The following is a 20,414-nucleotide window of genomic DNA, read 5'->3' on the forward strand; positions in this document are numbered from 1 at the left end:
TTTATTTTTGTTTTGTAACATTTAAAACAGTTGTTTACATGTGGTTAGTGTTTATTAGACTATGAATACTATTATTAATCTGATAAAAACAAATTATATTCTGATTAAAAGTTCACATATCGGACTTTTTAAGATAAACAGTTTTAAAAATGACCTGATCTTTAACATTTCTATTAGGCAATTAAGTGGAGAGATATTGAGGAGATTAAAGAAAGCCTAATAAATAAAGTTAAGGGGAATAGCCTACTATTACTTAATTGTGAATATTTTAAAACGCGTATTGTGACGTTCAGAAGTATTAAAAGAATTTGCTGTGGCCAGGTGGATCATGTCCAGTGTCAGCGCGCGTCATCAGTAAAACCTACACCTTATTATCACCTCCACAATTAAAGCAGCAAGCTTAATAACAATAGCAAATTAGAATAATAATTGCCAAACTGTCAGAAAACGCCCTGCACTAACATATTAATAAAAACTAAACATTTTTCAGCAGAAGATCAAAACTTCGGCTGCTCGGATGCAGAAATCGTCCATAAACAGAGGAGTAACGTGAAGGAGCAGGAGAAGGAGGACCAAAAGGGGGAGGAGGGGGAGGAGGGTGTGGTGGAGGGCTGAGATACGATGTGATTGGCGCAGAAAAGGAAGGACTGAGCGTCCCGGTGACCCCACCCGGAGCGCTTTAAAGGCCGGTGGTTGGCAACTCAGCATCCTCCCACATCCAGAGAGAGACGGCGTCGGAGAACGGGGCGGACATATCGGGACATTCCCGGAATATCGGCAGAGTGACTTATGAAAAAAACACTGACGAAATCCAAACGATGAACAACGGCCGGCGGATTTTAGAGGACGAGATTTGAGAGGAAAATATTCAGCTGCTAGTGGAAATATTTTGCTGCAGGTTTGCACAGAGAGGAGAGAGGTAAGAAGTTTGCTGAGAGCATGTCACACATTAGTGCTAAAGCCTCATTTGTCGCCTCATTGTACTGTTTATTTCTGCTTATTTTGTTTCTTTCACCAGTATGTTTCATGATATGTTGGTCAAAGTTAGTTCCCAAGTTAGTTTGGCTGTATTAGCTGTTTTTGTTGAAGTTAATTAGGACATTAGGTCTTTGACATCTGTCTATATAATATGGTCTGAAAATAAACGTATTTTAGAGTTTAATAGGAATTTTAGAGTTTAGTAGGGTTTTATGGGAATTTAGTGCCAAACCTTTTTTATTTTGTCATTGTTGTCCCATTACAAGCTGGTTTGTTGATCATTTAATTATCTACAGTACTTCCCACGTTGTTCAAGATCGTGAAAGTAGCTTCCATTGGACTCCACGTTTGTAACCCCGGCCTCAAGGCAATGTTTAGTAAATGCTGTTTAACTCATAAATCCACGGCAATTAGCATAATCAGAGCCCGAGGCCATGTGACATTGTTCTGACGGAGGAGTATTATGTTGAGATTTGAGGCTGCAGATTTAAAAAATGAACAGATCACACGAATCCAGCCCAAAGGCAGATTTAGTAAAAAATACTGCAATGAAAGAGGCCAACGAAAATAAATGTTATTGCATTAGTCACACGTTTTGATTACGCAGACACACAATGGTCTAACACATACTGACCTATCTTTGACGTGTCACGCCTGATGATAAATTCATAGTCTCGTTGAAATACTATTTACACCCAAGTTGGGAACCCAATTAGGTATCGCGTGCATATTTCACTGAAAGTCCAACCACCCACCTCCGTCGGCCTCAGGGCGCCTGACAAACTGACCTGGGACCGGCACAGATTGAAATACCCCCCCCCCTTCCCCTATCGGGTCTACCTCTCAAGGAGCAAAGTAAATATTTTTTTGCACCTTCGGTCGGAGGTTCATCTGCTTCTGACCTCCACACTGAGCGCACAGAATAAAACGCATAAAATACTATTTACATTTAAACTTTATTTAATTGTAGTTGTTAAAAAGAAATTAATACAAAAAGAATGTATTTTATTGTGGCTTTATTTTGTGGCGTTGGGAAAAACACCACAGATCTGTTAATACCAGATCTAATTATACCAGATGTAATTATTTTTTGTAATTTATTAATATTAACACCAACACCACCACCACCAACACCAACACCAACAAAAACAATAATAATAATAATAATAATAAACATTACAAACATTGTGAACAAATGTGAAATAATTTAGAATCCGCACTAACTAAATATTTCCTAACAGGCTTGGAGCTTATAAAATATAGAATATTACTGTTATATTTTACCTTGTTTCATTGTAATACAATCAAAATAAAATGATTAACGTGTTTAAAGTTTCCCGGCATTTTCATCGTTATCATTTCATCATTAGCTAAAGGAAACTGTGAGCAAATCCGATGTTTGGATTTGAATCGTTTTTACGCTTAACCTGTAGAAGTATCGGCGCAATTTTACGATCATCTAATTCATCTTACTCTATATTTTTTTCACAGATTTGAGTAAACGATAGGCTAAAAAGAAAGTTTTCGTCATACTTTTATTTTTATTTTTTTTTACTGAAGGTTTACATGAAGCCAATTTGTGCAAACCCTCATTTCCTTAATGTCAATATGTCTTTGCTTAAATACGCCTTAATAAACAAAATCATAAATTATCCAAATCTTTTCAAAATAATTTGTTATTTGCTCGGTCATTCTTCCATAAAAAAGGAATAATTTTCCTAACGCCGCTGTCTTTAATGTTTGACTCCTTAAAAAAGCAACAGGTACATACTACAATAAACACTTTATCTTTATGTATTTTTTAATTTTTAAAATCTCTAGAAAAATTGTTTAAGGCCTGTCAGTCACCGCAGCTTGTTTCTTCCTGCAGACAGCTCACCGGTCATGCAGCACTACGGGGTGAACGGCTACTCTCTCCACGCTATGAACTCACTCAGCGCCATGTACAACCTCCACCAGCAGGCGGCGCAACAGGCCCAGCATGCGCCTGACTACAGGCCCTCAGTGCATGCACTCACTCTTGCAGAGAGACTGGCTGGTAAGAACGAGTTATTCATCTTGTTATTCACTCCTTTTCCTCGAAGCCTTCACATATGAATTTCTCAAGCAACAGCTGTTTAGGTCAAGCTTGATTTGTGTGTGTTTATTGATTTGCACTTTAATCTGTCCCTCAATTAAACTGGTCATGTTTCTTGTTTCTCAACGGCTGCACATTTCAAGACATTATCCTTGAGGCCCGCTATGGCTCCCAGCACCGAAAGCAGAGACGCAGTCGGACAGCCTTCACAGCCCAGCAGCTGGAGGCCCTGGAGAAAACCTTCCAGAAAACCCACTACCCTGATGTGGTGATGCGGGAACGTCTGGCCATGTGCACCAACCTGCCTGAAGCCCGTGTGCAGGTAAAAAAAAAAAAACCACTAAGAATGCATTTATCCTGTCCACTATTAAACTGAATTTGAGACAAGCCCTAATCTGCTCTTGATTTTCTGACCAGGTGTGGTTCAAGAACCGCAGGGCCAAATTTCGTAAGAAGCAGCGAAGCCTGCAGAAGGAGCAGCTCCAGAAACAAAAAGATGCATCTGGAGCAGCAGAGGGCTCTACAGAGGACCCCAAGACCGACCTCAACACCACCACCCTGGCTTCAGAGGCTTGCACTCCTCCTCCTCCCTCTTCCTCTTCCTCATGTCACTCAGAGACTGAGAGGCTGGCAGCCACACGGCCCCAGCCTGGAGAGATGAGCGTGGAAGTGAATGTTACCTCTCCCGAACCATCAGACAGTGAGTCGGCAGCAGAAGATAATGCTGACAGAGAGGATGACGAAATGAGAGAAGAGAAAAGGATGAAGATCAGGGAGGAGACGCAGGAGAATGGCAGAGCACAGCCAGGGAGCACCTCCCCATCCTGCAAACGAGTCAGCCCCACAGCAGGTAAAAATACGCTGTCTTATCAATGCAGCTACTTCAGCTTTTAGTTTTTTTAAAGCACATGACTCAAACAGAATAATGTTTCTGTGTGTCCAAACATACTAAAGTCACTCCCATCTTTCCCATCAGACTCTCCTTTGAGTTCCCCAGCCTTGCCATCTTCCAGCAGTGTAACCAGTGGTTTGGCTCAGAGCAACTCCTACGCCTCGTCTCCCCTTAGCCTCTTCCGGCTGCAGGAGCAGTTTCGGCAGCACATGGCGGCCACCAACAACCTGGTGCACTATCCGTCCTTTGACATGAGCACGCCGTCTTCTTTGCCATACCTGGGCATGAATGTCAACATGCCATCCGCGTTGGGCTCGCTTCCCTGCCAGTCTTATTACCAGACCCTGTCACAGGCCCAGCAGGTATGGAACAGCCCACTGCTGCAGGCGGCACCAGGCAGTCTCCCTGGAAGCCTCAACAGCAAGACCACCAGCATTGAGAACCTCCGTCTGAGGGCCAAGCAGCACGCAGCCTCGCTGGGATTGGACACTCTCCCTAACTGAAGCTCAGGCAGCTCAGTATTTGGCCTTAGCATTGAGATATGGGTCATTCCCACAGGAGCCAACTTTAGGGCCCTTCTACATTTCCTTTCAACCTGTCACTGCTGTCAACAACCCCATGTATGCAAAACCTAAAATATCTCCAGTTTACTTGGAAATATTCCAGTTAAGCTTTTTGTTTTCGCTGCTAATCGGCTATCAAAAAAAATCATCAAGTCCTCTTATCAAATTCTTTCCAAATATCTTCCTAATTTACCTGTACTGTTTCTGAGAATGTTTATTTTGCTGTTTTCTAGACGTCATCATATGGGCATTCAGGTAACTGCTGGGAGGGCACCAAAACATGAAGAAAATTGCGAGTAACAAAAGCGAGATTATAAGAAGAGCTCAAAGGACTTAAAAAATATAAAAGAAAGAAATCCCACCTGGACTGTCGATCAAACATGTATTTGGCCCTTTCTGGTCAATAGTGGCTGTTCACTATTACGTGAGCACCTTTATCCACAGATCATTCAGTGTTATACAGCAGCAGCCAAGACATGTTAAAATATTCTATAATCCAACACCTAAATGTGTACTATGCATGCATGCAAACCCCTGAAGCATGGCTTGCAGCCACACAACATGAAGGCACATCAGATCTTTATAGCAGAAATAAAGCTCAGATCACTCACCATGATCCCAGAGCCAAATGTATTTTTTGACAGATGACCTCTTGTTTAAAGTTACAGCACTCAGCTCAGCCTGCAAGAATTCATTGAGCATTGTAAATATCCCTCGGTGTTCTCCTCCATCTGCCTGGTTAAAGAGTAACTCCATGTCTCTTTTTGTGTGACGGATTTAAAAGGAAACGTTCAGTGTATTTCTCAATTGTTGGCTTAAGCAAAAACACATACAAACAAAATGAAGTACGGGGAGAATCTGAGGAGGCACAGTGTACGAGCCCAGACGATATTTTTATTACCTCCGATGCCAGATTGAACTCTTCAGCAGAAAGACGCACAGGCCAGTCCTCTATGTATATCACTGTAGATTCAAGACATGTATTTCTCAACTGTTTTAAATGTGAGTAATTTATCTGTTTAATGCAAAAGAATAAATTACACATAAGAATAACTGTCGTTTGCAGTGTCGTAAGTTGGGGAACAGTATAAAAATAATTACTTGCATTTGTTCGCAATGCCTCATCTTTCAATGCAACTCAAAAAATGAATATCTAATCCTGAAAACAAAAATGTGAAAAAATTAGAGACAATTCCTTGTATAAAGCTGTAATTAGGAAAATTCTGATTTTCTAAATCTTTGAACCTGGTCAGCTTAACCATGAGACTGGACACAGGGCTAATCACAGCCGAATTTTATAACAAAATCCATACATCCATGCAGCCATGCACAGGTCTTTAAAAGTTCAAGCCCAGAAACCTTAAACATTTCGTAAGTTTGAAGAAGCCGGTAAAAAGAAAGGGATCAGTTAAAGGTATGCTGAATCCATATTGTCTCTGGAGTAACAGAAAGCGGAGTCTTAATAGTTTTGATTTCCAAACACATGCTCAACCTTTTATAGTAAAAATGTATGTTTGGTTAATATGTTCCACTGAAGACACCTTGATGGTCCGTAAATAATTTAGACGCAGGAGGTCTAGCAACCTCCACTGTGAGCTTTACACACTACATAGGGGAGATCCTGCCACTTGTTGACCCAATACAGAATGACTAATCCTAAATGAAATGACTGAAGCGCATGTGTCAGGCTCTAAAATGTCTCCAATCCACCACCCGCCCATCCACCGCTTACACTTTCTCTCTCTCACTGCACCCCTCTTCCCCCACCCTGTCAGCAAAGGTTTGGCTGCACCGAAACAGAATGCTTTGCCATAAGAAGATTACCTTTGGTTGGGATATCGATGGATTAAGTAAGAATAGAATGAGATAAAATGGGACTGAAACGGTTCCTGGAGTCAGCAAAGTTCAGACACCTGTTTTTTCCTGCTATTTCCCGCTTTCTCGCCCCACGACCATACAGATTATATCACTTTCTAAGTGCAGTAGTGGCGGTAAGTAGAGTGGGTGGTGTGGGATGGGACTGGTTACAGTGCACAAGAATAGTTTCAGGGCTGTAAAGTCATTTTTCCAAATGCCTTTGGGTTATTTCAGGTATACTCTTTAAATATGGTCAATTTGTAGTTGATGTCTGGCTTTGCGTGTTTATATGGGTGTAAATTAATGGGAATTCTGTGTCAGTGTGTGTGTGTGTCTATGGCAGCTAAGCTGCTGAAGGTTTCCAGGAGCTCTTTGATGTGTATCTGGGCAATGCACTATTAGAGGGATTTTCCTAGTTGACAGCTTAGAGAATGTGTGGAGGAATTGCGATGCCAGTGGGCTAAAAGAATGCTGGAAACAGGATTAGGATCATATTCTGGCAGCTCCTGTCACTTCATCAATGGGCTAAGGTTTCCTCAGTGACAGCCCTCCTTCTCTGCCCAGCTAAAACCTTTAGTGAGACCATAAAAGGGGTGAGAGAGGGGAAAAAACAATGATTGAATGGTGTGCTATGATTTCTGTGCTGGATTTGCTGCAAGGGCTTTGTGTTGGGAGGTCTGAAGGGGATGGCATTGATTTGGAGGGAGGGGTAAGTTGTGGGGATGAGAAAAAGAGGGCTTTTTTAGGGCAGTGGGCGTGACTGTGGTCTCTTTTGGAAGTTTTACATCCAAATCTCCATGGCAGAGCATGTGGAGGGGTTTTAGACTGATGCAAGCGGACAGGGACAGCAGCTTGGTGTCCCCTAAAGGGAGATAACAACTCCAGGTGGGAAAGAAAAATGTGTTTCCTCAACCCTCAGGATCTAGTTTATGGGCTTGTCTTTACCAAGTGAGACCTCTTTCACCTCATGATGGAACATGGACTTAATTGTGAGCAACACGTAAACGTGTAGGCTCTTCTGAAGCTATTAACAGTGTCCCTCTGTTGTGATTCTTTTATTCAAAGAATGATTAATTTTTAACACTTCCAACAAATTGAATTTAAATATAAAAACCAACAGTTAGTTGATTTTCTTAAGAAATTTATGTCGAGCCAAAAACTTTTATTTTAAAAACAAAAACTTTGGGCTGGGTCACTTTTTTTTGAGAAACTAGGGTGTAGTGTGAAGTGTAATTTATTTTAATTCAATATCTAAACTGTCTTGTTGCTGATAAATACACTAAAACTATGATGCACTATATTGTTGTATATATTGCAATATTACACTTTTTTAAATGTTAGTATATAGCCTTTCCACCAAATGAGCTTGGTGGAAAGGCTGGGAAAGATGTTGAATTTAGTCTTTTTTGAAAAAAAAAAAATGAAAAAAAAATTATATATATTTAATCAATCTTATTCTATGAATTTATTTGACCTAATAAAGAGGCCAGTGAGTGTATATTCGTATTATGGTTTCTAAACATTGCACATTTAAGGAATACAATAGCTCATTGGTCAAGCTTAAGACTTGATCCTTGGGACTGTAGACTGTTAATTTTTCACTCTCTTTCCACAGCTGAAACACTTTGAATCAGTCTCTTTCTAAATATTATCCCGTCTTTAGATTAATCATTCATGCTCAACCTTTTGAATTCCCCTTTCTGGTTGGGCCTGACGTTATTGCCGAACCATTTTTCTGGATGGGTCTTACAGGGTGGTCTCTACCATGCATCTTGGACCAGCTGCCACCCTGCTTCCACCAAAAACCCCTTTCCCCCAAGAGTATAACTCCACACTTTGTTCAGGCATGTGAAACAATACTTTCACAATACCGCAGGAGTTTGATTGTTGGAAACAAGTTATATAATGCCAGGAATTACAGACTAGCATGCAAATACTAAATCCTTCTTCCTTTCTCCTGAGAAGTGGATGAGACGGACTATATCTGCAGGCTTCACTCTGGCTCCCCAGCTTTGTGCTAAAGAGGCGCTCTCCTTTCTCCCCCTGACTTGGGTGATAATCCTGACATGCACTGTCTGCATTTTTTACTGTACTTGTTTAAGCGCATTTGCAGAGCATTTATCTCTCCAATGTAAACCAATTTAGTTTTAAGGGCCTTGGGCCAAGCAAGGCACTGGAAGGAAGAAAGGAAAACTCAAACCCAGCAGATGTGCAGTGAAGAGAGGATGGGAGAGCTGGCGAGCATGCAGGGGTTCATGAACAACTGAATGCAGCAAAAAGGGAAAGCGGAACCATATTCGAGAAAAAGAGTGTTCCTTGTCCGAAGGGTAAGCTTTTGAAACTTGGGATGGGGGCCCTTAAAGCCGATACAATGTGGATCACCGAATTGTTGAGTCACAGAATCTGAGAAAATCATACAGAGCTCCCAGTTAATCCTGTCATAGTGAAATCAGTGGGCAAACTTTGGGGATCCCAACCCTTTCTGAAGAAATTGGGAGCCTGCTGTATTGACAGAGCTGCTGTTTGATACCGCCTATACACCTGTATCAGCTGTCTGTTAATCTGCCTTCCCCTCCTCCCACTAGTCCTTCACAGCATGTCGCCTCTGCTGGTAGTAATGGCTGATGAAATGGAGCAAAGATCTAAAAGCTGCCAATCTTGCTGCTTTTTGATGTCTCCTGTAAGTGGCTCTGGTCGCAGGCTGAACTTGTCACTTTGATCATCTAAAAGGCAGGACCCTGCTGCGTCAAACATTACTACCTGGAATTCTGTGCAGCCATAAAGACTATGGGCTCCTTGGTCCCTGAAATGGGACATTAAGACAGAATCATCCTAGTTTAGTTGTGGTGATATCATGGCGTTTTATTTCCTGGCACATAGGCAGGGTCTGAATGTGTTTGAATGGCTTTTAAAGTACCTTATCTTATAGCCTATAGTTCCTGTAAATGAGGTGTTTGCTGCTCTTATCAATGAGACGTTACATGAGAATAGCACCTGGGCCTACCAGGGCTGTTAAACTGTTCAGCTGTACAATTACAACAGGCTGAGCTTTGGGAAGATGCCCTATAGTGAACTTCTCAAACTATTTCAACTATTTCACTCACTAGATCGCACATTTTAATGTTGAATTCTTGTTCAATTTCTAGCATCATCATGTCATTTACAAAATTGTCTGACAATAATGACATTTTAAAACTGTTAAATCCTTGAAATTATGGAACAATACTTTACTTATCAAAATGCTCCATCTTCATCTGTTTACATTACTGTGTCTCCTTAGTGAATTGACTTTGCAAACGGTATAGTCCCACAATATGAAAGTAGTCAATAGTATAGTAGTCAAAACATTTAGGAAAAGCAACTGTATGTAACTTGGTGTTGAACATCAATTGATATTAAAATTACTAAATATAACTCTAAATGTGACTATACAAAAAATGAAGACTTCTAGCTAATAATTGAAAAACAAAAGCTCAGTTGATTTATGGGTTTAAATTGTTAATACCCAGAAGTACAAAATGGACAAAACAAAGCAAATGTGTCCACACTTTTGACAATTAATTTTATGTATAAGAGACATTCATCAAGTGGGGGCCTGGTTTCTCAGTGGTAGAGCATTGGGTTGGGATGCAGAAGGCTGCAGGTTTGAATAGGGTTGTGGCAGGAAGGGCATCCGGTGTAAAAATACATTCCAAATGAATGTGCGGAGCATTTCTGCAGTGGCTACCCCTGAAGGGACAAGCTGAAAGCCGTTGATAAGAGATTCATCACTAACACAAACTCCTAAACATACAATGCACTGTACGTATACGTACATACATGTACAAACAAACCCTTTCTATTTTGCTTCATTACCACTGAATTTGACCTATGGAATATGAAATATGGCAAACTGCCGTCTTGTCCTGAATGCCATTTCCTTTCATAAACAGAAAAAAAACACACGTCAGGACTTTTAATTGAATGAAATAGAATTCAGTCATCAATAATGTTAGAATTTACACCACTGTCAACACACCAAGGAGACAGAATATTATAAAGAAGTGATGAGCGCCATGCATTTAGAAAAGTCAAAATGCTCTCTGTGTGAAAGACCCATTTAAAACAAGGTGTAAAACCTTATTTTTTAAAATGTAAATCCTTTGTGTTAATTTTTTTTTTGAACAGCAGAAAACACATTTTCCTTACACACATTTAATATTAAATGTTTACAAGCGTAATGCTTTTCATTTCAACAGTGAATATTGTTCACTGGGATATTTTGGAAATAAGGTACCTATTAGTCTTTGAATGTGCAGATATTTTTTAAACAGCTATACATGGCAAATACTCTTTGATCATCTGTAGATTTTTTAAATATGCCACCTTACAGAACATAAATAACATTTTGATATATTTTAATATGTCCAAAATAACAGACATCCAAAATGTAATTGTTAAATGTGTTTAATGGGCCAATTTCAAGGCGGCGTATGTGTGTGTCACTACTTCTGTCTATGATCCTGAGGGATTTATGAACAATGTCAAGTTCCCTCTGAAGACCTGAGTCTCTTCACTGCCTCTTAAAGCTTAATGCTCCCTGACTGAGTGGCACAGCGAGAGCCACACACCCTCTCTCTATGTGCCACAGATAATGCTAAGAACAACCTCTCAATTCCAGCTCTCCTTGCCCCTAATGTATCCTCCTTCCTCTACTGCCTGCACACAACTATTTCCATTCAATGAGACACTGGTGCATATGTGGATGATTGCAATGGAAAACACTAACATTGTCCCTAATGGTTTCCCATCCCAGGAGAGTTTTAAAGCATATGTAAATTTATGTAAACGTAACAGAAACACATATTTACAATAGCACGTAGTAATCATACAATATGAAGACATGGTGCGTTGGCCTTGTAGATGGAGGCGCCATGTATCATTAGTCTCCTTTATCTCTTTTCTGTTTCCTGTTAGGCCAACAATCACTCAGAATAAAAATGATCTGTGCTCATCTGTGGTGCAGGGATGGAGGGTTATAGGTGGAGGTATAGAATAAGGTAAAAGATGAGGTGTGAGTGCTCACAAGATGCATCACACTATTTGAAGTGAGTTTTTTTAATATTCGTGGGTTGACAGTTGAAAATTTTAAATGCATAAATATTAAAATAAAGGAAAACTATATATCAACACTGTATTCTCACTCTAGACACAGCTGAGTAGAGACAGGAACAGTTTTCCTTATGGTTACGTGTACCATTCAATCATCTGATGTTTCAACATTTCTATTAACAAATAACAACACTGCGTCCTCTGTAAGAAATCTGTTGCTTATTTAATGTAAGTAATAAAAATCACATTTAGCCTTCAGCTCTTATAAGTATATGATCAAGGAGACTTAAATGTAAGTCCTAATTTGATCCAGAAAAAAAAAAATAAATGAAAAAAGTACAATACAGGGAATGTCTAAATGGGTTGTCAATCAATATGTTAAACACAGGCACAAGTATATAAACTGAGTGAAACCTTTCTATTTGTAATCTGAGTATCATCCCCAGGAAGAAAAGTGGTTAATCTTGCTATATGCCACAGATCATTTTTTTCAGAGGTGGTAAAAAGATATGGCTACAAATATTATTTTAAATGTCTTTCTTGCATTTTCACCTCATTTCCTGAGGGCCCTGGAAATTGCAGCCCCAGCAGAAAGTGGAGTCTGGAGGTCGACTTTACTTTCTGCTCTGTTTGACCAGTTGTTCCACTTCCTTCATAAAGCGCAGGCAGAGTTCATCCTGCCATGGCAGGGCGACACACTGCACAGCCACTGGCAGACCTTTACCTCCAGACACAGCCTGAGCAAAAACATAGACTCCGGTCAAACAATAGACACCACAGTCTTCTACCTCCACCCACTGACCAACTTTGAAACTACAATTTTAAGAGTCAAAATAGACACACAAAAAGAAAGAAAAAGAAAAAAAAAAACAGTCACAACAAAAAAGAAATGCAAATCAATAAATATTTTTTAATATAACAGGTGAAGAATAATAAAAAAAAAAATATGACACAAAATCAAAAAAGAAAATAAGAATTAGCAAAATATAAATGAGACACACAAATAGACACAACGTAACTACAAGGTGGCCCAAAACAAGCACAAAGAGACACATAAGTGCACGGCCTTTTACATGCCTAACAAAATTAGCCATGTAAAAATACACACTGGCTAACATTACTTACCCGTTTAATAAGCTTGTCCCAGTGGTCCTGATAATTTCCCTTGTAGTGCTTGACTTCCTCATCATCCTTTGCTGTCACTGTGGAAACTGGAACTACACCAGCAGGAAAGGTGAGGAGATTGTATATCATTGTGTAATTGAGAACAGCTGAAAGGGGAAAAAAACTGTTATTCACTCCATAACAGATGCTGGTCAATTTTTATTAAATTAAAAAGTAATATCTTAAGAAATATCTTAAATGTGCACTGGGTCAGAGAGGTTAACTTGTGATAGACATTTGTAACTAGAGGGAGTACTAGTCAAGCTAGATTATATGAAATGGGTTTAACGGGCCATGGTATTCTGACGACAAGTGCCACTCCAGCCGGTAGAGACAGCCACTGTTGCTTAACTCAAGTAGATATACAGTATGAGGCTGCTGTGTATTTACTCTTTGTTTGGGTTAGGAGACGAATCAAAAGTGTATGATGGTGGTGGCATCAAGCCTTAAAAACAATTTTAGGTTATCTTTCATTAAATGCCCCATAAAACCAACATTACTACATTACTGTCCCAAGTGTGTGCACAAGAGACCGCTTCATAATGTGCTGCTGTACAAAAGAGCTGATCGGCTTTTTATGGTGCAAAGCTATCTGATTTGTGTAAACTATTATTAAACACAGAACATAGATGACCACGATATTAACTATTCAGAAATCACAAAAAAAAAAAAATTGTGTGTTCAGTGTACCGTACTGGTAATTTTGCCACAGTACGTGAAGTTGAAGGCTGGTCCAATCACAGGGCTTAACAGCACGTCTATGTTGCATGATCTCCAATATGCTACAGTTTCATGAATGTAGTCCTAATGAAAATATGATACAATTGCTTGTTAATTACTTGTTTGCATTCATACATTTTTACACGCATAATTGACTGACAGCTTCCAGTACCTCAACATCAGCATGTTGCTGCCACAGTTCTGGAACAGATCTGAAAACAAGGTAAAGAAACAATTAGTAAGTGTTGTCCATCACATGCAATATAAAATTACCATTAACCTCAAGATTACTTCCTCACCCAACTCCACACAGAGCACTGAATAATGAAGAAACACGAGGAAACTGCAAAAGCACAAATTAAAACACACTAAATACATTGTGGCTGCTTTATCAAACAAGCACCAAAATCATTTTCTCACTAATACTTAATATCCTTGGGGAAGAATTTTAATTTAATATGTATTTAATTTAAGTCTGTATTCATTTTATTTATAGAAAGTGAGAACTCACCAGGGGCTTGAGAAGGAAAGAAATGGTTTTCTTCAACCAAACAGGAAGAGAGTATGGAAAAACCTGTCCTTTCAGACAACTGTCCACAGGGCCTCCCTTCCTAAAACAATAAGGAAACACTGATCTGAATTTACTACAGTTGTTAAAATGCAGCCTCCTAAGGTTTCATACAGTTTTCGAAAAAGTTCCTCAAACAGGTGAATAATTGGAGTCTGGACCAAAACCAAAATTCTAAATAACTCATTAATCACATAAGCCGTTTACCAATGTTTTTCTTTTTAAATATTAAAAAAAGTTGAAATTTCTCACCTGGGAAACTCATAAGCGACATTATACAGGCAATTTTAGATGCAGAAGAGCAATCAATTACTAAAGACAAAGCATATGAAAACTCTAACTTTTACATTTTGCTAAATAAGGATACTAAAAGTAATAATTGGAATCTAGTACAGAACTTTAACTCACAGTTTTTGTAGCAGGTTGGTTCCTCCATCTCCCAGGACCCCCCTTACCAACAGTTCGTGCATAACATAATTTATCTTTGGGGGACTGTAGGGCACCAACTATAAATAAGACAGGTGGGGAAAAAAGTCCAACTGCACTGAAAACATACCACTAGTATCACATATTTCATGTGGCCACTGATCATACAGCATGTATATGACACTGTGTGGTGTAAGCTTACAGTGTGCCCTGCTTGCTCTAGGAGGGCCTTGACTTCTCTGATGCCTCGGGCCATGCTTGGAGTTGGCTGTGTGTAGCCATCGTCTACTAGGTAACCGATCCTCAGAGGTTTGGAGCTGTGATAGATCTGAGGACAGGACATCTTTATTATTTTGGGTTAGTAAGAAGAAATGTGAAGCACATCGTTTTCTTTTTTTTGTTATGACTAGTAAATACAGGTGAAAGGATGCTTGCTGATGTTAAGATTTTATTAAAGTAAACAAAGAAATGGGTTAACTCTACAGTTAATATCCTGTTATTTAAAATGTGCTTTTTTTTTTAGCATACCAGTTTTTATCTGTATAGATTCCTGTTAAATCCCCCTGGTTTATGTCAGTTTGTCTGTGATGCGACTGCTGTGACTGTGAAAGGTTCAGGTCCAGTATTCTTTTAAAACGCAATAACTACATCTATACATGAATTATTATGTAGCTTCATCCTTCCTCAACTTTTTTGGGAAAGAACATCAGAGGAAATGCACCTAAAAAGTACATTTCGCTTTCTTTACAGAGATCTGTGTTACCTCAAACTAAAAAAGAGGCAGCCTTCAAAATACCATCCATCCATCATCTTCCACCTATCCAGAGTGGAGATGGGGTGGCAGAAGGTTTAGTAAGGCTTTTCAGATGTCCTTCTCCCCAGCAACAATTTCCAGCTCCTCGTCAGGGATTCTGAGGTGTTCCCAGGCCAAATTAGATATATAATCTCTCCAGTTTGTCGCGGGTGTACCAGCTGGGTGTGCCGGGAAGAACTCCAATGGGAGGTGCCCAATGGCATCATTACCCGGAGATCATGAACATATGTAAACTTGTTCTATGTTCAAGTACCAGTTGATCAGTTATGTGCCTGACTACATTTTTGATAGAACCCGCTGCCAGGAAACCTACTGAGACATCATTAAGTTGCTGGTCAAAGCAAAGAAATACCATAGTCTGGGACAAACCCTCAGTGTTATTTCTGCATTATGGTACAAAGATTAATAGTGACCAATGAGACGAATCCCTCTGTGGTGCACCCACCTGCTGATTAAAAGGCATAGGTGGAACAGTGGGGTCCAGGTAAAACATGTGTTCACAGAGCAGTGCCTGCATACACAGAGCTAGACTGTCCACATCCCTTGCCATGGGTCCAGGAGATGAGAGCACTATGTTCATATGAAACGTAAGAAACTGTAATAAAATCCAACAGATGACATTTGTAATGTTGCTAGGTCAACAAAGACATATCTAAATGAGAGGTAGTCAAGAGGTAGCCTACCCTTACTATCCCGTTCTAAATTTATTGTATGTTCTAGGTGGATCAATGGATTTATTCTTACCTGATTTTTGCCCACGATAGATGGAACTCATGCCCCTTAAACTTACCATGACACAAAGAAAACTATAAGTAAGCATGCAAACTATCTGAACTGTACAATGATTATCGGTGGAGCAGTGAGTGACACTTACCTTAGTCGACCTGGTGTTGGCTTAAAGCCACAGATCCCACAGAAAGACGCAGGGATACGGATACTGCCCCCTATATCACTACCTATACCAAGCAGAGAGCCTCCTCCCCCAATGAGAGCTCCCTCGCCCCCAGATGAACCTCCAGAAGTTTTCTGATGGTTATGAGGGTTCACAGTCTGCCCATAGATGGGGTTACTACAGTCATAACTGATCAAATGATAAAACAATAATAAGTAACAAGCAAGCACAGCCCTTCTGTTAGACATAACAGCTGGACTTTGTGATGCCCTGACTAAGAAATTATCTACCTTAACAGGCCTTGGGGAATGTTGGTTTTCACAAAGGGGATAGCTCCTTGACTCTTCAGAACTTCAACAAGAACACTGTCCTTTTCAGCAGGCTGGTCCAGATGAATGACCACACCACAAGAGGAGTCATGATTCTTGTGTTGTTTAAAAACAGACAAACACAATGAAAGCAGTCGTAGATGTGAGCATATCAAAACTGAGCTATAGAAATGTCATAGTTTTTATATACATTTAGAAATCTTTTCAGTGATTTGTAATTTCCATCTGGTTATGACCAGGCCATTTTATAGGGAGAAAATACCTTGTATGCAAAGTTTTCTTTGATGCTTACTGGAACTCCATACAAGAGACCTTCTATGTTGGAGGAAACAGTTTTTAGTTGGTCTAAACTCTCTAGCAAAATCCCCGTGCAGCAGTTCAGCTTTTTGTTTGTTTCCAGAGTCTACGAGAAAAAAAACACAAACTAAAACAGCAGCACAAATGGGTTCATATTTGTGCCTTTCTTTCAAAAGGCTTGTCCCAATGAAATGGACGGCAAGTGGAAGTCAACCAAGTATGTAACTTTAATTTGATAACCTAGCTCAATCTGCATTGGGTACTGACTGTATACCATATAGGAACACATTCAAGGTATTTCTGGTGGTTAAACATATAATAACAAATGTGTTGGTACATGAATCAGTTAATGTTTCAGCCTCGTGGGTTTCAGAATGAAAATTAAGATTTTCATGATAACTGTTTAAAAATAGAGCACTGTGCTTAACAAGTCACAAATACAACAATAATTAAAGAAATAATAATAGACTTATTACTTATTTCCATGGTTGTTTTTTGAGTTATGTTGGTTACTGAACCTTTTCCATGTAAGAATAAAGCACATCTTCAGGGGTCAGTGAGCCATGCTTCAGTTGTTTTGTCAGCTCAGACAGGGACAGTGTCAAGATGAGAGTAGAGTCCGTGGTTGGATACTAGAAGACCAATGCAACACACACACACACACACACACACACACACACACACACACACACACACACACACACACACACACACACACACACACACACACAATTTGTATTTAATAAAAAAAAGGATTAATATAAAAAGGAACAAAAACTCAATTTCATTTATCATTATTTATCATTTATTTACTTGATTAAATGTCAGAAAGTTGTAAAAAAAAAAAAAAAGTGGGAATTAGTTTCCAACAGTCCAAGATGATGAGGGCAAATTGGTTGTTTTTTCAAAAAACAGTATGACATATGACAAAGAAATGCAGAAAATCATAGCAGCTAAAATCAATTAATGTTTTTCAGTTTTTTCCATTCATTTTATTCATTTTTCCTACTGTGACATTTCAAAATGTCTTTGTGTACATTATCTGATGATTTACAGTGGGTTTTTTCATTGAACCTGCGGCCCTCTGCATCCCAACCCAATGCTCTACCACTGAGACACATTAGGCCCCCTAAAAATTACCCTTACCATGGAAAATATTGGCGGAAATTCTACTTGTATACAAGAAAAAAAAAGTTGATTGCATGAAAAAGGAGGTGTTACATCCTTACTACTTGTAAGGTAAAATTTAAATGTTTTATGTGAAAGTTTTACAAAAAAAGCCCTTGTGTAAGCAAAATGCATTTTTACGGTTTATGCCTTACTATGAAAAACTGAAGTGAGAACCAACTGCAGCACCATATAGAAGACACAACAGTAAAACAACTCTGTTACTTATTACCTCATCATAACAGAGGTCCAACCTATACTAGAACACCTGTTTTATCGGTTTACTGAAAACAGTGTGTGTGCACAGACTATTATCTCATTAAAGTTGCTTCAGTTTCCTTTCAAGCGTCGCCACAGCGAATCATGTGGCTCCATCTAACCCTGTCCTCTGCATCCTCTTCTCTAACACAAACTAACTTCATGTCCTCTCTCATTACATCCATGAATATCCTCTTTGGTCTTCCTCTAGACCTCCTGCCTGGCAGCTCCAACCTCAGCATCCTTCTAACGATATATTCACAGTCTCTCCTCTGAACATGTCCAAACCGCCTCAATCTGGCCTCTCTGACTTTATCTCCCAAACATCTAACATGAGCCGTCCCTCTGATGTACTCATTCCTGATCCTGTTCATCCTCGTCACTCCCAAAGAGAAGCTCAGCATCTTAAGCTCTGCTACCTCCAGCTCCGCCTCCTGTCTTTTCTTCAGTGCCACTGTCTCTAAGCCGAACAACGTCGCTGGTCTCACCACTGTCTTGAAGACCTTTCCTTTCATTCTCGCTGATACTCTTTTATCACACAATACACCTGACACTTTTTCCACCCGTTCCAACCTGCTTGCACTCGCCTCTTTTCCACACTCTCCGTTGCTCTGAACCGTTGACCCTAAGTACTTAAAATCATAGTCCACAGAGATTCCTGTCTAAACTCGTCTGTCAGCCTGTCTATCAGCAGAGCAAACAAGAAGGGGCTCAGAGCCGATCCTTGATGCAGACCCACCTCCACCTTGACATCCTCTGTCACACCTACAGAACACCTTATCACTGTCTTACAGCTCTCACACATGTTGTGCACCACTATAACATACTTCTCTGAGCAACCTTTAGATACTGCTCATTTTTATTAATAGCAAGTCGTGTGGTTTATTACATGGTGAGCATTTGCACTATTTACACTTAAACCCTATTTGTTACTTTTGGCTCAAGTCTAAAGATCAGCACACTACACTGACAGAAATTACTCTGTTTTGTGAACCAAATAATGAAACACCCTGCTGGTATTTGGTTAATTACACTGAGTTTGAGATATGGGTAAATGATTAGCAGATGAATGACACAGTATTAATCCAATCAAAAACTCTTTACAGAAGAGTGGGTGCTTTAACTTTCCCTCCTGACACGCTCCGGTCCACTCACCGACTCCTTGTACCGCAGCACTGCCTGCTCTGCCCGCTGGAGGCCCTCCGTCCTCCGGTTTCTGGCTCTCTGGATCTTCTCCATCGCCGCTTGGTGGCTGTTGACCTTCCCGATAAACACCACCAGAGCTCCTACGCCGCAGGCAGCGCCTGTCAGCAGAGCTGCTGCCCGCCTGTCCAGCTCCACTCCCCGAATAAGCTCTTTCACATTTTCCATCGTTTCCTCGTTTCTTTTGATTTAAAGAACAAGATCAAACAAGGCCTCTCTCAGATCAACAGGCGGCTGCCAGAGGACGAACAGTACATGGAATCGTTGAAATCGAAAAATTGTCGGAGCCGTAAAATGTGCAGGGGGGCGCGGTTACTCCGTGTTATATAGCTTATACACATTTACCCGTCGCAACTCATCCCTTCACTTTGAGGGACACAGCAAAGTGAAGTTTTCAAAACCAACCTCTTAAGTGAGTCCTTGAATCTCTTATGTCTTGTAGGCCACGCTGTTTGAAAATACCTGGCACCTGTTTTAAAAACGATAACGCAGTCTTTACGTGGCAATGTTTGTTTTTTGTTTTGGTGAGTTTGTGTGCGTGAGAGGTGGGGTGGGGGATGTCTTTCTTCTCTGGTTTACATACAAGACGCTGCAATTGCGCTGCTGCCCCCTGTTGGTTGTTTACATTTACATTTAGCAGACGCTTTTATCCAAAGCGACTTACAAGTGAGGTACAAGGCAGCAAAAATCTAAGACAAGGAGAAAACATCAAAGCAAAGTCCTATCAGAAAACTGTTCACTGTTAAACAGATGCAAGTGCGAGAAAGAATTTATTTATTTATTTATTTAAGTGCAGAGGAAGATGCAGAAGACCTCATTTTTCAGCAGTTTTTTGAATATTGGGAGAGAGTCAGCTGAGCGTGCAGTTTGGTAGCGGTTAACTGTTAACTGTTGTTGCTTCCTAATAGATTTTCTATTTTATTTATAACAGGTCTTCACTGAGGACATTTCTGTACTTTACTCCATTCAGCTCTCAACCAACCCTGACCAGTCTCCCAGTCCTTGCTGCTGAAATCCTAACTCCTGGTGGGCTTTCTTGTGTTTTGCACTGACCAAACGCTTCCATCTAGCCACTCTGCCATAAAGCCCACATCAGTGGAGGGCTACAGCAAAATTTG

General features: G+C 40.0%; 2 protein-coding genes across 5 annotated transcripts; one reads left to right on the forward strand and one right to left on the reverse strand.

Annotated features, from left to right (window-relative positions):
* Nucleotides 1-686: 686 nt before the first annotated feature.
* On the forward strand, nt 687-5,605 carry LOC137132228 (diencephalon/mesencephalon homeobox protein 1-A-like). The gene is made up of 5 exons (XM_067514487.1): nt 687-919; nt 2,849-3,016; nt 3,199-3,377; nt 3,473-3,905; nt 4,032-5,605. Exons 2-5 carry the CDS (start codon nt 2,863-2,865, stop codon nt 4,448-4,450), a joined length of 1,185 nt encoding a protein of 394 aa, XP_067370588.1. The 5' UTR covers nt 687-919; nt 2,849-2,862; the 3' UTR covers nt 4,451-5,605.
* A 5,843-nt stretch (nt 5,606-11,448) lies between these two features.
* On the reverse strand, nt 11,449-19,862 carry faah (fatty acid amide hydrolase). Of its 4 annotated transcripts, XM_067512279.1 has the most exons (16): nt 19,702-19,860; nt 19,249-19,477; nt 17,187-17,300; nt 16,634-16,774; nt 16,333-16,466; nt 16,025-16,231; nt 15,895-15,935; nt 15,596-15,720; nt 14,539-14,664; nt 14,319-14,416; nt 13,854-13,953; nt 13,642-13,685; nt 13,515-13,554; nt 13,318-13,426; nt 12,584-12,729; nt 11,449-12,195 (listed from the first exon to the last, which is right to left on the reverse strand). In XM_067512279.1, exons 2-16 carry the CDS (start codon nt 19,462-19,464, stop codon nt 12,073-12,075), a joined length of 1,764 nt encoding a protein of 587 aa, XP_067368380.1. In that variant the 5' UTR covers nt 19,465-19,477; nt 19,702-19,860; the 3' UTR covers nt 11,449-12,072. The 4 variants fall into 4 exon arrangements, 3 of the variants coding, with proteins under 3 accessions (XP_067368380.1, XP_067368381.1, XP_067368379.1); XM_067512280.1 differs by having other exon boundaries at nt 12,584-12,675; nt 19,249-19,862; XM_067512278.1 differs by having other exon boundaries at nt 19,249-19,860.
* Between the last annotated feature and the right edge of the window lie 552 nt (nt 19,863-20,414).

Source organism: Channa argus, chromosome 8 (genome assembly GCF_033026475.1).
Source record: "Channa argus isolate prfri chromosome 8, Channa argus male v1.0, whole genome shotgun sequence".
NCBI lineage: Eukaryota > Metazoa > Chordata > Actinopteri > Anabantiformes > Channidae > Channa > Channa argus.

Bases quoted from the DNA above. Each gene is read 5' to 3' on its own strand.
- faah (XM_067512279.1), bottom strand. From the start codon at position 19,464: ATGGAAAATGTGAAAGAGCTTATTCGGGGAGTGGAGCTGGACAGGCGG. The intron at 17,301-19,248 runs GTGAGTGGACCG...TTGGTCTTCTAG, and splicing joins TGCTGCGGTACAAGGAGTCG to TATCCAACCACGGACTCTAC. The intron at 15,936-16,024 runs GTAAGTGTCACT...TGTCATGGTAAG, and splicing joins CCAACACCAGGTCGACTAAG to TTTAAGGGGCATGAGTTCCA.
- LOC137132228 (XM_067514487.1), top strand. From the start codon at position 2,863: ATGCAGCACTACGGGGTGAACGGCTACTCTCTCCACGCTATGAACTCA. The intron at 3,017-3,198 runs GTAAGAACGAGT...GCACATTTCAAG, and splicing joins TCTTGCAGAGAGACTGGCTG to ACATTATCCTTGAGGCCCGC. The intron at 3,378-3,472 runs GTAAAAAAAAAA...TTTTCTGACCAG, and splicing joins TGCCTGAAGCCCGTGTGCAG to GTGTGGTTCAAGAACCGCAG.